This window comes from Hibiscus syriacus, unplaced genomic scaffold (assembly GCF_006381635.1).
Source record: "Hibiscus syriacus cultivar Baekdansim isolate YM2019G1 unplaced genomic scaffold, ASM638163v2 tig00000477_pilon, whole genome shotgun sequence".
In the NCBI taxonomy this organism is placed as follows: Eukaryota; Viridiplantae; Streptophyta; class Magnoliopsida; order Malvales; family Malvaceae; genus Hibiscus; species Hibiscus syriacus.
In genome coordinates, this window is record NW_024061790.1 from 5,489,728 (window position 1) to 5,506,414 (window position 16,687).

Sequence of the window (16,687 nt, forward strand, 5' to 3'; positions counted from 1 at the left end):
CAGGAGTATTGATTTGGCACATATAATTCCAAGGAACACTCTTATTACTTTTGTATTAAAAAGGTATCGGGGTCTTGATCACCACTCTGAATATTGTACTTCCCTTACTTTCCTCATAGTTTAGTTTTGATATGACCAGGATAAGTTTATTTAATTTTCCTTCAACTCTGCCTGAACTTTCTTCAGAAGCACAAATATATCCTTCATTCTTGATTATCCCTAATTCATAAAATTGCAATTCATGTTTGTCCATCAATTCTTGGATGATCTTCTTAAAACCTTGACAATCCTGGATTTGATGGCCATCTTCGCAATGGTACTCACAAAAGCTAACTGACTTTTCACCTACAGACTTCTTTATGGGGCTCAATAGCCCTCTTTTTTTTACTTGTTCAAATACTATTTTCAATGGTATTCTCACTTCTTCAACCCTCCTCTTGATTATTCGGTTTTCTTTAATAACATTAATCCCGTGATTTTGATAATTCGAAAGTGGATTTGCAGGAACACATGGTGTCTCTGAGTCATTGAATGACACTACCTTTCTTTTGATCAGATCCTCGACCACTCTTTTAAAAGCAATGCATTTTTCAATAGTATGTCCCAGATATTTGCATGATATTCACAGGTCTTGTTTTCATTGTACTATTTTGAAAAAGGTGGTTTGATCGTATCTACAAATTTTGGTGACACTACGTGTACTTTGAATAAACCCTAGAATATTTCACTATAGGTCATAGGAATTGGAGTAAACGACATCCTTTCAGTATTATTCTCACACTTTGTTTCCCCTTTAGATGAGGAATTTCCCATCTTTGTTTTGTTCACAGAGAAATTCAAATTGTTCACTTATCCTTCCTTCTTTTTCACATATGGCTTCTTTGCAGAGTTTTGGCTACCAACTATTTGCCCCTTCTTTAGAGCTCTCTCTTTCATTTCTCCGCACATCACAATATCGAAGAAGCTTTTGGTTGTTATCTCTATCATGTGATCTATGTAGGGAGATTTTAACGTGTCAATAAACATCGTTATGAATTTTCTTTCAACCAGTGATGGATGTACTTGGGTAGTAATGTCTCTCTAACATTGTGCATATTGGTGAAATATTTTATTATGTTTCATTTTCATATTTTGGAGAGTAACTCTATTAGGTATCATATCAGTAACATGTTGGTATTGTTCTATAAAAGCATTTGCTAAGTCTTTCCACGACCATATCTTCGTACGAGTCAACTAATTATACCACCTTGTAGCTGATCATGTCAAACTAGCCTAGAAACAATGAATCAATTATCTATCATCCTTTAGAAAACTAGTCATTCTTTGGCAAAACATAGTCAAATGTGAGATAGGGTAAGTTTTCCAATCGAATTTCTCAAAATCAGACATTTTAAACTTTAGGGTATGATTAAATATGGCACTAGGGTCAATTCTGCTGCATCTATTCCATCCTGAGAGCCTTGCACTACCATTTCTTTGAAAAAACCTTTACACTAGTCTTTCATATGTTCTGGTACCTCAGTATTAGATTTCTCAACTTCCTTGTGATCTATAGTAGTATATTCATAAGGGTTATTTTGGGGATTTGTTATAGCCATTTGAACTTTGACTGCAGAAGATCCTGTGGCATGCTCAGTAAGTTTTTCAAGCGAAATAACCAATCTTGGGGTAGACTATGATGTAACATGTTCAAAAGCTTCAACCAATGTAGTACTTGGGTCTTTTGTTGTTCCAGCAAGCAACCCAGACATTCTGGCCACGATATCATTTTCCATGCTAGTTTGGCTTTGCAAGATACGATCTATGACTGATTTCTGGGACTTTTCTATTTTTACTTCCCATTATTGCTGTATTATCAACAAATCTTCATGTATTTCCTTTTTTAGTTGTTCGAGCTTAACCTTCATGGTTTTGCTTCGGGTGTGATGAGGATTTGTATTTTTGCTTGCTAGTATCTTCTGTCACATAATCCTTCATGAATTAATTCTATTGTTCTCTTAAATATGAATGTAGGTTATTAGTAATGTATTATGAATGATGAAATGAATGTTTATGCGGAATAAATGATGCAAGTGCAAGTGCAAATAAAAGGCATTGATCCTAGCAGTAATCATTATGGAATAACTTTCATTGGAAGAAAAGTTTCACTCATTATAAAGGAGTTCGATTACATATGAGGTCTAGCCCTCAAGCTTAACTCTGTAATTTCATTCATGATTACAATAACCTCCCTCGTATATTCAAAGATTGGATTAGTTTGGAGTTGGATTATCTCAGCTCTATTGGCCAATTCATTCATATATCGTGCAACTTCACCCATTTGTGTTATGACCTCACCCATCATACATTCTCATTCTTCTACCAGAGAGTGGTAATGTTCGTATGTGCTTTGTTGCCCAGTATTGATACGCTTGATTTCTTTTTTTCAAGGTTAGTAATGTGAATTCGATGCCGCTGAAGTTCACCCTTCAGTTCTCTAATTTCTTTTCGGAAAGCTTTGTTTTCTTTAAGAGTAATTCTTAAGTCCATTGACGCGTGCGAAACTTGCACTTGAAGCAGAGATTGCTCAAGATGTGATATGTGACTTTTAAGCTTATAATTCATGGCTTGAGATTGGTTCAGCTATTCTTCAAATCTTATCTGTAATTCTCCCATTTCTCCAGTGAGCTAATCCACTCATTGACTTTTAGTGGAAAACCTTTACATCCATGACCCGATTTTTGCTTGCTTTTTATCGAGGATACGATTCCAACCCTGCCTTTCAGAACATATTTCATCTTTCTTTTTCTCTCTTTCTTTCTTCTTCGATCTCTATCTTCGAAATCTTCAATTAGGCTATTCATCTCAGTTTCCAACCCCTGGACTTGATTTTCTCATCTTCTAATTCTTTCAGACTTACTTATTTCTCTTTTTTGAGTTTTTAAACTCTACGAGCCTCAGTTTTGTATTGTTTTATCAACTCTTTCTTTTCGGCTTCTAGTTATCCTATTTTTGCCTTTCCAACTTCTAACTTCTTGAACTGACACTTGTTTTCAACCTCTAGACTTTTAATTCACTGTTTTCGCAGCTGCTAACTCTCTAGCCCACTATTGTGGTGTTTTACTTGACCCAAATCCCCTTATGGCTCGTTACAGCTTTTGATAATCCTTATTTAGGTCTTTCAGGTTAGATTCCACCACGTCTTTTCTTTTTTTCTCATCATTTCGAACTGTTTGGCGTGAAATTCAGCATTGAGAGCTAACATGTAGTTTTCCCTTTCCAATTCTTCAATTCTTTTGGTATCTTTAGCTTTCTCCGTCTCGAACTCTCTTCTCTGGATTTCCAAGTTTGAAGGAATTTTCTTGAATTGTTCTTACATTGACATTGATGCTTCTCCATATGCTAAAGGGGATTTTTTTTCATTTACCCTTTGAATTATTCAGGCTTCGTAGTCATCTTTGACCTTCTTCTTATAATTGACTTCTTTATAATCGAATTCAGAACTAGTTGGCCCATAAGTCACCGAAACAAACTGTCGAGCACCGTATTATCTCAAGACTAACAAAGGAGCATATCCGACTCCTCCCTACACTCCCAGAAGCACAATCCAATCCAAGTCTCTGTATTTGAACAAAATTTGAGTGTATATCAACCATGGATTTCTCCATGCTATACTTTGATCTTGCAAGTTCCTGAAGAATTCGATCCACTGGTCTTTATGTGACGTTTCATGTTATTCTTTCGTAAGATACTCCGCAATAGGAGAATAATCCTTCAGAAAGAGATTGTAGTTGACTTTTTTTCTTTCAATAAATGACTTCTAATCTAAACAATGAGTAGCTAAGTGCAACCCATAAAGCGCCCTCTTCCCAGCCTCCTATAGATATTCAAGGATCGAAAAGTCTCGGCTAGAATTGCATAAACCAGATTCATCTCTCTCTTCAGTTTTTCAACTAAGTTAACCACGACCAACTCAATGAGTCCTAGGCATTTTATAAAAATTATCAAACCATAGATCCCCAGGGCAAGCACATTTTTTTTTTACATTTTCATCAATGTGGGCCTCGGCTATCTTTTGCAGATAGAACCACAGCACTCCTTCTCTTTCTCCTTTTTGTTGCAAGCGATCAGTCACCCACTTGTCACTTGTGCCTGAGATCTTTGCGAGTTTTGATTTAAATGATGGTCCTTTTATTGATCGATAATATATCTTGTCTATTTTAATGTTCGGAAAATTCAAAAAAAATAGTATTCTTCCAGTGCCAGAGTCATGTCCTCTCAATTAAATGTGAAGCAACTATAAGTTGGATTCTAAAAATTGTATCAAGCTTTAAATCAGGGTCGGGTTTACAGTGACATACATCAGATGGAATATATCTCCATAAGTCTATTGGAAAGCTTGCTTCTTAGTAAAATTTCAACTCTCCCAGATCTTCTTCAATCCCTGAAATTCATTTTTCTTTAAGGAGGTCGATGTATGATTAGACAGTTCTGACATATATAGATCTGATAACAAATGGTAAATGAAAATAACAGTTAAACAACCGAAAACATGCCAAAAGGCAGAGGAAAACGTGTCGTAAAAGTAGAAGAAAATATACTACAAAGACAGAGTTATTAAAATTAAAAAAGATAAAAATATGATCTAACCAAATAAAGGAAAAATAAATAAATATCGGTAGTCAGCGAGTGACACTAAGACTGGTGTCACCTTCGATTATAAAGATGAAAAAGAAAATGGACTAACGACGACACAATAAAAAGAGAGAAAATTAGGGCTGAAAACCCTACTAATAGAAAATAAAAAAAAAGTAAAAAAGTAAAAAGTAAAACATTTTAAAAAATACAAGTATATTTTAATATTAATATATGTTTTTGTATAGAAGCCGCTAGTTTTATTAAACGAGGAAATATCTATAATTACAATGAATGTTTACAACCATAATTGTAAACTAAATATATGATTAAGATATTTTTATATAACCACACACAAACTAACCACTTAAGATCACACAATGACAACAACCAAACAAAAATTAGTCACTCAAGATCACACAATGAATTAAGATCAGCATAATAACAAATAAACGTCATATTGGTTAGTCGTGACGAATATTAAATCCAACCCTGAGAAAACTATAAACAAAAATAATGGCCAAACAACAGAAAATGTGCCAAAAGATTGAGAAAAACATGCCATAAAGATAGAGTTATTAAAAACTGAAGAAAAAAAGGAAGAAAACTCAAAGATATAGTATAAGAAAATAAAAGAAAAAGAAGGAATATCGACGGCGACAACCAACATCAAAATTAATATTGTCGTCTATTGATCAAAGATGAAGAGAAAAACCAAGAGTGTTTAAGGAAAAAGTGAGAAAATCCTAATCCTTGATATTAATATATGTTTTATGTGTTCTATTTAACTTATAAAAATAAAAATTTGTTGAGAACAAATATATATTATATAAATATTATCATACTAAATCGTATATAAAAATAATAACTTTTATGAATTACATATATAAATAGTCTCATATTAAAAAATTATAAATAATTTCATATTTTAATATAAAAAAATATTTTATATAATTTGAAAAAAAATACAAAATATAAATATAAAAATTTTATATTTATAATTCATTATCAAAGTGAATGGCGTAAAAGATTTAAAGTATCTTTATATTTATCAATATATTGACTTTGATCTCTTCCCATCTCATACGAAAAAAATATCATATTGTATGTACAGTAAGATGCATCATTGGTAGGGAACATGTGATATAATAAATGATAACTAAAAAAATTATAATTTAAATTGTGTTTAAAGTAGGGTGAATGATATGTATTTAGTTGGTAAATATAAGAACCTTGAGATTATGATTCACTAATTTTATCATAATTTGTAATTAAATTGTATGAGGATGAATTTGTAAATGAATCATAATGTGACATCACGAGCCATTAGAGTGTTTCATCAATAGGAGTTTATGTTCTAGACCATTTAAAGGCTTGTTGTAGTGTTACAAAACACTCCATGATATGTTGTGGTGCTACGTAATAGTTTCAGGCTATAAAAATCGTGATATGAACCTATCGCATTACATCGATATAAGGTTTGATGATTTTGAAATCTATTATTGTGTAATTGTTACGTAACCGTTTTATACTATAAAAATCGTGATCCGAATCTATCGTGTTGTACCATTCAATGATGAAGCCAGCTTACTAGGAGGGTGTCATATAACACCTTAAAATTTTTTGGAAAAAACAATTCTTTATAAATTTATTATAACAATAAATTAAAAGTAATATATTTAAAAAAAAATTGCACCCATATACATAATTTGAGATCCATTATTCATTTTCATTCACTCGGAAAAAAAATCTTCATACAATTTCTAAATTTGACACCCCAAAATAAATTTTATCTAAATTTGACATCCCCAAATAAATTATCTAGCTCTGTCTCTGACATCAATATTACAATTTGGTGATCTTGAAATCCATTATAGTATAGTTGTTACGTTATGTTGTGACCGTAATTTAATACTATGTTTGTAGTCTCTATCCCAACATCGTCCCCTAAATTCTCAAAATCATCATCGTTGTTCTCTTCTTATTCATCTTCTTCTCGAACCACATCTTTTATTTTTCTACCCAAAATCTCTAGTTCATTCCTCATGTATTTCATACTTCTTTTATTTTTCTATCAATAAGATTAACCAAGTTATTGGAAGTATTGATTTATTAAAAAGGTCATAAAATGAATTAAAATTTTAGTGATTGTAATGTAAGTTTTAAAAGTTTAATAATTAAAATGTAATCATCCTAAAAGTTTTAGGATCATTTTTATAGTATACCCTTTTTGTATTTATGTGCAATATAATATTGATTTTTTTCGATTAGATACCTATTTTTTATGGTGCAATTAAATATTTAATATTTTTTAACTACGTGTTCAATTTTAGTTGGTTGATACCTTTTAAAAAACGAAGATTTATTTAAGTTACTATAATATATATATATATATATAATATATATATATATATATATATATATATATATATACTAAAAATTTATTATATATAAAATAATAAGAATGAAAATTATACTCACTTTTTGTATTTAGTATTATTATTGTATTCATGTTATTTCTATTATATTTTATATAAAATTTTTAAAATTTGTATTTACGTATTTTTGGGCGAGCATAGAGAAGAAGCCCAACATTTATCCAAAAGTAAAAAAAAAAGCATTCTTTATTATTTTTAAAACGAGTATCATATTTTCAAAAAAAACGAGTATTATACATAAATAACCTCCTTCTCTTATTGACTGGATTGTTGCTTGCTACTCCAATGCTAGTTATTCCATTGCATTTAATGGAAGTTTGATTGGTTTTTTCAAGGGTGCCAAAGGCATCAGACAAGGTGACCCCTTATCCCCTCTGTTGTTTGTTCTTGTTATGAATGTCCTTTCTAAAATGCTCAACTATGCGGCTGCTAAAGGGATTTTCAGCTTTCACCCTAAGTGTAAGAAAATTGGCCTTACTCACTTAACCTTTGCTGATGACCTTCTTATTTTCTGCAAAGGAAACCTTGATTCAGTCATGGGTGTCATTACTGTCCTCAACTCTTTTTATGAGCTTTCTGGTCTTAAACTTAATGCCTTAAAGAGTGAAATCTTCACTGTTGGAATTTCTGCTCATGAAATTGATAACATTATTTCCTGTTCAGGATTCAAGCTTGGTGTCCTGCCTGTTAGATATTTGGGAATTCCCCTGGTTACCAGGAAGCTTTCTTACAAAGACTGTCAGCCTCTCATTGAAAAGATTAATTCCAGACTTCACCAATGGTCAAAGCTGAAACTTAGTTATGCATGAAGGATCGAATTGGTCAAAACCATTCTCTTCTCTGTTGCTTATTATTGGTGTAGGCAACTGATTTTACCTCAATTGATCATAAAAAAGATTGAACAAATTTGCTCCAGGTTTTTTTGGAAAGGTTCTGACATCCCTGCCTCTGGAGCTAGAGTGAGTTGGGATCGTATATGTTCTCCAAAGTCTGAAGGTGGATTGGGGATTAAGGACATTAAGTCCTGGAACAAAGTCTGCACGATCATTCTTATAAAAAACCTTCTGGCTGGGGAGGGTTCTCTCTGGGTTGCATGGACTCAAAATTACATTATAAAGCAGCAAAACTTCTGGACCATGGACATTCCTTCTAACTCTAGCTGGACATTTAAGAGAATCATAAAGCTTCGATCCGTTGCTCATCCTATTATGTTTGCAGGATTTAAGTGTACTAAAAGCTTATGGGAAGATGTTCGATTGAATAACAACAAAGTTTCCTGGAAGAAACTGATATGGTACCCAATGCACATCCCTAAGCACAGCATCATCACTTGGATGATAATTCTGGACCGTTTGCCCACTAAAGACAGACTGCAGCAGTTTGGAATCACTGTTAATTCTCAGTGCATCTTGTGTTCTGAAACTAATGAAACCAGAAATCATCTTTTTGCTGATTGTAAGATGGCCAGCTCCATCTGACGTTCCCTTCTTCTTCTTTATGGTATTCACAAACCTCAATTATCCTGGTCTAACTTGTTGATCTGGGCGTCTGCAACTTGGAAAGGAAAATCGCTTATTACCAGCATTTTAAAGCTCTTTTGGTGTGCTTTCAACTATACAATTTGGGAGGAAAGAAATCATCAGCTTTTCAGAGGTACTTATAGAACCGAGGAGGAAGTTCTTCTTGCAATCAAACACATTAAGTAGCAGAAACATTAATAGATTAGATAGCACTAATTTAGATTTATGTAATAATTGGGATATAGTATGATTTTGTTGTTCATAGTTTTCCCTTGATCTTGTTTCCATTGATTGGATTGGTTCTTTTGTAGCAGTTTCTGCTTCCTTTGAATAATAAAAATCTTATTTATCCAAAAAAAAGTTATAAAATAACCTATTGATTATAGGATATTATTTTTTAAAATCTTTGACTATTAAAAGGTACAGAATAGTCACATGACTATTCATAGGTACTAAGCTTGTCATTTTCTGTTAAAAATTAACGGTCGTTTGAGTTGGACGTTAACATATTGATTGAGATATAATAAAATTCGATCCTATAACCATTTGAGTTGTACTTTGTTAACTAAAACTTCGTTTATATTATACTGTCGAGCTAGTGTTTAAACTATTATGTGGTCGAGTCGGTGTTTGAAAATAATAGTAATACTGGTAAATATTATTAAAATATAATTTTATCATATCTCATTTAATATGTTAATTTTTAAGTAAGATGACCATTAATATTTTAATAAAATAATAATAATTTTAAAATATAAATAAATAAGTGATCACTTTATAAATTTTAATAATTAGTGATTTAATAAATTAATATTTATTTTATAACTTTGAACTGTTGAATAACAATGCAAAGGTTGAACCTTAGGAAACTGGAGTGATCTCCAAGCCATCTCTACTGGCTTTTAACTTTTAAGCTCACGTTTGCTAAAATCAGTTTAGTTTCTTCGCACAAATTCCTTACAATTTATAGCAAAATCCCTTATTTCTCCGATGTCGGTATGTAATTTTTCTTCTGAATCTCTTTCTGGTTTAATTTTCTTTGCTGAAACCCTAGTTTAATCTGAAAAATATGGTTTTGATGGTGGATGATGGTGCAGATCTTCGAGTACAATGGGAGTGCCCTAGTAGCCATGGTAGGCAAGAACTGCTTCGCCATTGCCAGTGATCGGAGACTTGTAGTTCAACTCCAAACTATCGCCACCGACTTCCAGAGGATTTCTAAAATCCATGATCGCCTCTTTCTCGGTCTCTCCGGCCTCGCCACAGATGCTCAAACATTGTATTCCCTCCCCACCCCCCCTTTTATGATTTCCTTATTTTTCTCCTTTCCCCTTAAAAAACTACGATCTATCCTAATATTCGAGGTTTTTTAATAATACTAATTGAAGGTATCAAAGGCTTGTCTTTCGGCACAAGCTGTATCAGCTGAGAGAAGAAAGGGACATGAAACCTGAGACTTTTGCCAACCTTGTTTCTGCCATTCTTTACGAGAAAAGGTTTGTTTAAATCCCTCCATCACCCCTTTAATAGTTGGCTAAGTTCTTAAGATTAATGGAAGAAGTGGGAAGATTTAGTTTTGTTTTATACATCCAACCAAATACTTACTTTTGATTTGCTTGGCATTCTAATTAATTTTTTAAAAGAAGTAACAGGAGAGAAATTGATTAATAAAGAATAGCTTGTGAATTAAGATAGTAAAAATAGCTTTTTGTATGATAGAGGTTGCACCATGGGGATAGAGGATGGGTTGCAAATGTCCGGATTGGAACTCTAAACCTAGATTTCACCTCTTAATGATGGATGCATGAATCAACTAGCTAAGCTCCGGGTTTGTTGTTTCGGAATTTTGAATAATACCGGTTTAGGAGAAGAAAATTTTACATGTAAAGGAAAAAGCCTCCGTTATGTCCTTGAAGGGAAATAATCCACTTATCTTGTGATAAGAAACTGGGCATCAAGAAATTATTGTTCTATCCTTTTCTTAATGTTTACCCTTGAACCTAGGAGATGGACTCTTCTTTTACTAATAAACTCTAGCCCTTCCTTTTTGATATGTCAAGCTAGTAAGGAAGTTTCTAGGGAAATTAGATTTGGAGTGGGAAATACATTTGAAAAGGGTGCACCTTTTTATGTGTTAGTGTTAAGTTTTATGACATTCTTTTTTTTTTCCCCATAGGTTTGGTCCATACTTCTGTCAACCTGTAATTGCTGGATTAGGAGATGAAGATAAGCCCTAATTTGTACCATGGATTCCATTGGAGCCAAGTAAGTTGGTTTCATTCTCTTGTAATTTTTGAATTGAAAATGCATGAAGTTGTCTTAGTTGCTTAGAATATTCTCTTTTTTTTCCTTAACTTACTATATTAGCCTAACCAAGAGGCTTGTTTTCATAAACTACTGTAAATTTCTATTTGGTTAATAGAAGCTCTGCATATCAAATGTCCTTTATGGAAATGAAAATTTTATTTCATATCTCAACCGAAAGCCAATTAAAGTAGAACTCTTTCATTCTATAGAAAAGGTAGAGCCTAATGCTACATCATCTGCTGACCCTTGACATCTAGGAGAGAACCTGAAATTTGAACGCTTTTTACTAAAAGAATTAATTATTTTTCCAAAACCTGATTGAGCCCTTTTTTTTGGGGGAGAGGATTAAAATAACCTGCTATTGTTCAAAACCAGTAATTTGGGCACTGATAAATAAGTCCAACCCATCTTAAGAAATTCTTTACATGCACTACCCTCTGATATTTGACAAACTAGGGGCTTGGGATATCGGTCTATAATTGCATGATGTTAGCAAAATTAACTACACCCTCTATGCATTCTTACTGTCTCTTTCCACACATGATAAACAAGAAGAAGCTACCCCCTAGTCAGCGACTCTATATATAATTTCCTTTAATTGGTGATACCTTTTATTATTATGTTCATGTTAATTGTTTTAATAATTATAGAACCAGTTCTATATACAACAGTTTTTCGATTGTCATTTCCTTGTCATGTCTATCCCTCTTATAAATGATTTTATAACAAACGGTCTTTAGTGTAGCCATAGAATCTTTTTTGTGATTGACTCTCAAATTTTGTTTACCTATATCTTGGCTACCAATGAATTGGATTATTTCCTGAAATCTTATGATTATAATGATTTCTTTATGTTCTTTGTTTTGGTTTCTAAAGGCTTCTGTGATATATATATATATATATATATATATATATATCTTGTAAATGCAGGGAGCTTGCAAAAGATTTTGTTGTAGCTGGCACTGCATCAGAGTCCCTCTATGGTGCCTGCGAGTCGATGTTCAAGGATGACATGGTTTGTTATCTTTATATATTTCCCTATATTTGAATTTGAAATGCAAGTATAATTCTTTTTATGTTTTTTTCATCCAGAAGCTCAAATATGGCGTCTATTTTTCAAGTAAATAATGTTACAGTTTACTGACTCAAAAGTTAAAAAAGTATTGTGGTTGTTACTTCTTAAATGTCCATGCCATGAACGCAGGTTCATGCTTTATTGACCCATTATTTTTGTTTTTCAGGAACCTGAGGAATTGTTTGAAACAGTTTCCCAAGCTCTCCTTTCGTCAGTTGATCGTGACTGTCTGAGTGGTTGGGGAGGACATATCTATGTTATGTAAGCATTTGCAAATGTTTATAATGATATACATATTTTTTATGGCATTTTATTCCGAGGGTCATGGTTATTAGGCTTGCTCAAAAGACTGGCTGTTTAATAGTGAATGCCAGGGTAGGTAAATAATCAATGGCATCGGAATGGTATGTTACTCCACGACCATTCATTTTTCGTTAAGTACTAATGTCCAACACCCATTCTTTGCCCCACTTTTAGGCAGACGGTTATAAAGATACGGTCCTATAAGGAACAAATACGACGAAAAACTTAGAAGAAAATGAATATACCCATATCCAACCCTTGTACTCGAGTCCGATTAATGCAGTTGTGATTTATTTGTTATAATTTGCTTTCTGCAGCACGCCTACAGAAGTAAAGGAAAGGATCTTGAAGGGAAGGATGGATTGAATGCCCTCGACGGGTGTTCTAAAGGTTCTCCATTGTCAAACTATAAACTTCCTTTCAGATTATTTGTCGTTCAATAGGACTGGATTGTAATTTACTCTTGCTATGTTATGAAAAAATTGATGAGACTTGCATTATTCACGTCATGCTTGATTTCTATTGCAGTTCTCCTGTTGCTAATTTTTAGATAGACAAGATGCATGGTAATTTTTTTTTTTGTTGCCCGGTTCCAAGGCTTCGCCTTAACTAATCCGGATCACACACTTGGTTTTGGTGTGTGAGTCTCCCAACAGAGATTTTTTACACACAATGACTTAACTGGAGATCTTCTTAAGCATGGGAACTCTATTTCCCCCCCCCCCTTTTTTTTCCCTAGTTTGCAGCTATGTATTTAATTTGAAATTTCTAAAAAAAATCCGTAATATGAGCCTTTCAACAGTTATAACAAACCATTATAAAAGTTACAACATTTCCTGTAGTTGAGTATTGTTTTTGTGTTGAGGGTTAAACTATTTTGAAAAAAATCAATTACATCTATATCTTTTTATGTAAATAAAAACGTATTTTTTATTAAGAAAAGAAAATATTCAAAATTATAATAGAAGTCTACAATTACAAAAGAAAATTAAACATATAATTAGGATTTTTTTTATAATTATTGACACAATGATCAAATAAGAAACATTAAAATATACATTCAAAATATTCGAATAAAAAATAAATACAAACAGATTTGATTGGATTAGTAAAAGAATCACAATAAGATAATAAAAACGTGTCATTTTGATAAGATAATATCAAATTTAACCTTGAATTTTTTTATTAACTTTTTTGTCCTTAATTATTATTATGGTGGAGTAATTAATTTTATTGATTTAAATATAAACATATTATTGATGATGTGATATAAAATTTCCATATTTTTTTAGAAAAGTTTAATATATAAATATATATATATATATATTAAAGTTTGAGGATTTATTTAATTCTTAATAAAAATTATTAAAAATATTTAAATTAATTAAAATATCACATTTTAAAATTGAGAGTAATAGGTAAAAAAATTTTAAAATAATTGAAATTTGTTAAAATTAATTAAATTATAAATATATATATATATATATATATATATATTTCAAAAAATTATTGAGTATTAATATTTAAAAAATATTTTGTCAAATGTTAGGGGTCTATTTATTCTAAAATGAGACATTTATGGCTAAAATGTTTCAAAAAAATAGAATAGGAGACAAAATGAACATTTTGAAGCCATAATGATAATATGCATAGTATGTAAATAAGTGACATTGATGATTCAAATTAGTGTAGTCTTGTTATACCAATTATTTTTAAAATATCAAAAATTGATGTCCAAATTAATACTCATGGACATCAGTTTGGTGTTGACTTTATTCATAATTTTAGATTACAAGAAAAAAAGTTTATAAAAGAGAATTGTTCTAATGCAACGTTTGATTCAATTGAAGGTATTGTCGTAACCATCTTTCGGGTTTCGACTTGAATAAAAACGTTAGAGCCGCCACCGATCATTTTAAAAAATAATATTTAGGTTAATCGGACAACATCATACTTGATCTGCGTTTTACCAGAAATGTGTCGGATTCGGGAGTCGGTTACAGTCAATGAAATATTAGTACCCTTGAACTGCCCTTTCGGTACCGTTTTAATTTGTCGGTTGTCTTAATTGTGAAAATTAAAATTTAAAAACTCGATTCAAATTACTTACCTTTGATTGATTAAAGTTGTCCCGAACAAGTCAAAAGGAATATTAAATTGCGAAATATATAAAAAAAAAAGATAAACAAAAGATAAATAAAATTAAGAAAATATTAAAATTAAAAAACGAAATAAAAAATAAAATAAAAAAGTTAAATTTTGAAAGTAAAAAAATAGAAAAAAATGTTAAGAAAATAAATGTTAATAAAAATACAAAAATTGAAAAAATAAATAAATACATAAATAGATAAAAATTAAAGGATCAAATTGAATTAAGTTGGAATTTATGGACTGAAATTAATGCTAAAAATGAACTGCAAGAGAAAAAAAATAAAATTAGGGGACTAAATTGCAAAATACAAGAAGTATAATCAATGATCAAATCAAAATAATTCAAAATTCATACGCCAATTTATAACAGGTGACCAGAATGAATTACACATCAAAATATCAGGGACTGAGAAAATAATTTAACTATTTAGTAATTACAATAAAGTCCCTCGATTATAAATACCCCTAAACAAAAAAAATATCATTTTTAACTAAAAACAAAAAAAAACTCTCCCCTCTCCAAAAAAACACTCTCAACCTAAAACCAACCAGCCGAATGCCAATCATCTTCCCCGACCACACTCCGCCGCTCGGTTGTCGCTCTGGCCACCGCCTCTGATCGCCGGAAAAAAAAAAAACAAAATTCCCCAAAATGTTTCCCCAACCTCGTGAATATGAAACCAAAACCCGATCACCACAAAAAAGTCCCAATCGACGTAGATCTAAAGAAAGTTCATTCGTTTTTTTTTTGCCTTTCTCGGCGTACTTTTTAACTTCCAACGGCTTCTTCCTCTCCGACGACACTATCACGCGTTCCCGCCGACCCTTGATGAGGCAAAGTCTTTCCTTTTATACTTTTGGTTTTTTTATGTTTTTGGTTTGATCGTTTTCGATTTTGGCCGACTGTTGCTTGTGTTTGGTGGACTTTTGTTTTTCTTTTGCTCGATGTTTTCGTTTCTCTCAATATTGTGATGGTTGTTTCTGATTTTTGGAGATGTTTTTCGGCTCCTTGGTTTCCTCCGTTTGTTCACTCTCGGCTGGGGTTTTTATAACCCCATGGTCGGCCGTTGTGGTCCCGAAAATGACAGGATTCATGTAGGTTATTACTTGACCGGCTAAACGGGATGGGTCAGTTCCGATTTAGCCGGGAATTTTTTTTTGCATGGCCGATTGCTTCGTGATTGTTGTTGCTAAAAATGGGGGTTGTTTCCCTTCGTACTCTTCTGTTTGGTGTCAAAACGACCTGTTTTGCACCGACGCATTGTAACACCCCCAGCCCGTACCCGACCCAGATACGAGTCTGAAGTGTCACATTGACTTTTCAAACTTTGACACTTAAAGAAAAACAGGAAAATTTTAAACTTTGATTAAAACAAAATACGTTAATTTACATAAAAGAGACCACAAAATACAAAATTGATCAGAGCATTCATAATTAACAACTTATTACAAGCAAACACTCTATACACAACCCAAAATACCTACTTTGTCAATTACTTCTGATTTGATCTATTAGTAGTGATGTTGTCCTTGCCACTTCTATTCCTGCTCTTCTTGTTTCTTGGTACCTACATGTAAATCACTTACACGCTAAGTCATAGACTTAGTGAGGCATAATCAAATATAGAAGAAAACTCTAACTATTTAAACATGCATGAACAGGTAATCTTGTAATGCCATACCAAACAATTATAACATTAAATATAATATAAGGTATACATATACATATCACACATCGTTTCCATTACAATTCTTACTATCATCTGTATATTGTAATTATATCCTCTTATACATAACCTTTTAATCAACATCTGATTCATTTAACCGAGCAATACATATATCATCCGATAAATCATAGAATTAATATCACAAAACATATACAACACATGTTATTTATTTATTAGCCCATGTACACACGTGAGAACTGTAGATAAGTGGGTCTATTGAGGTTGTGCACTATGCTGTCACTACATCTCGTATAGGGTCTCACTAGGGGCTATGAGATTTATCCCGAAGGACCACTATGAAATATCCCGAAGGATCATTGTATGTCCCGAAGGACCGCGTAGACCCTCGACTCTTGGCATGCCAACTATACCTATAGCTCTCGTATCATATAATATGGGCTTTATTATTTCATATCTTCACATGTACTTATCAATGCTCATATGATTTCATATGCATATATCACGTAACTTATAACACTTATCTTGTGTTCATATAACATGTATATCATTGCTATTTATTATTCACATATGTTTTCTATAAATCACATAATA

At 32.1% G+C, this 16,687-nt stretch overlaps 1 protein-coding gene and 1 pseudogene across 1 annotated transcript; both read left to right on the top strand.

The window, feature by feature from the left end:
* Positions 1 to 7,462: 7,462 nt before the first annotated feature.
* Positions 7,463 to 8,530, top strand: LOC120206344. Its single transcript, XM_039206031.1, has 2 exons — positions 7,463 to 7,833; positions 7,915 to 8,530. Exons 1-2 carry the CDS (start codon positions 7,463 to 7,465, stop codon positions 8,528 to 8,530), a joined length of 987 nt encoding a protein of 328 aa, XP_039061962.1.
* Positions 8,531 to 9,422: 892 nt separating this feature from the next.
* On the top strand, positions 9,423 to 12,664 carry LOC120207229 (annotated as a pseudogene).
* The last annotated feature ends 4,023 nt before the right edge of the window (positions 12,665 to 16,687 follow it).

Excerpts from the sequence above, each read along its gene's own strand:
- LOC120206344 (XM_039206031.1), top strand. The coding sequence starts at position 7,463 with ATGCTCAACTATGCGGCTGCTAAAGGGATTTTCAGCTTTCACCCTAAG. Across the intron at positions 7,834-7,914 it reads AATTCCAGACTTCACCAATG|GCAACTGATTTTACCTCAAT; the intron begins GTCAAAGCTGAA and ends TTATTGGTGTAG.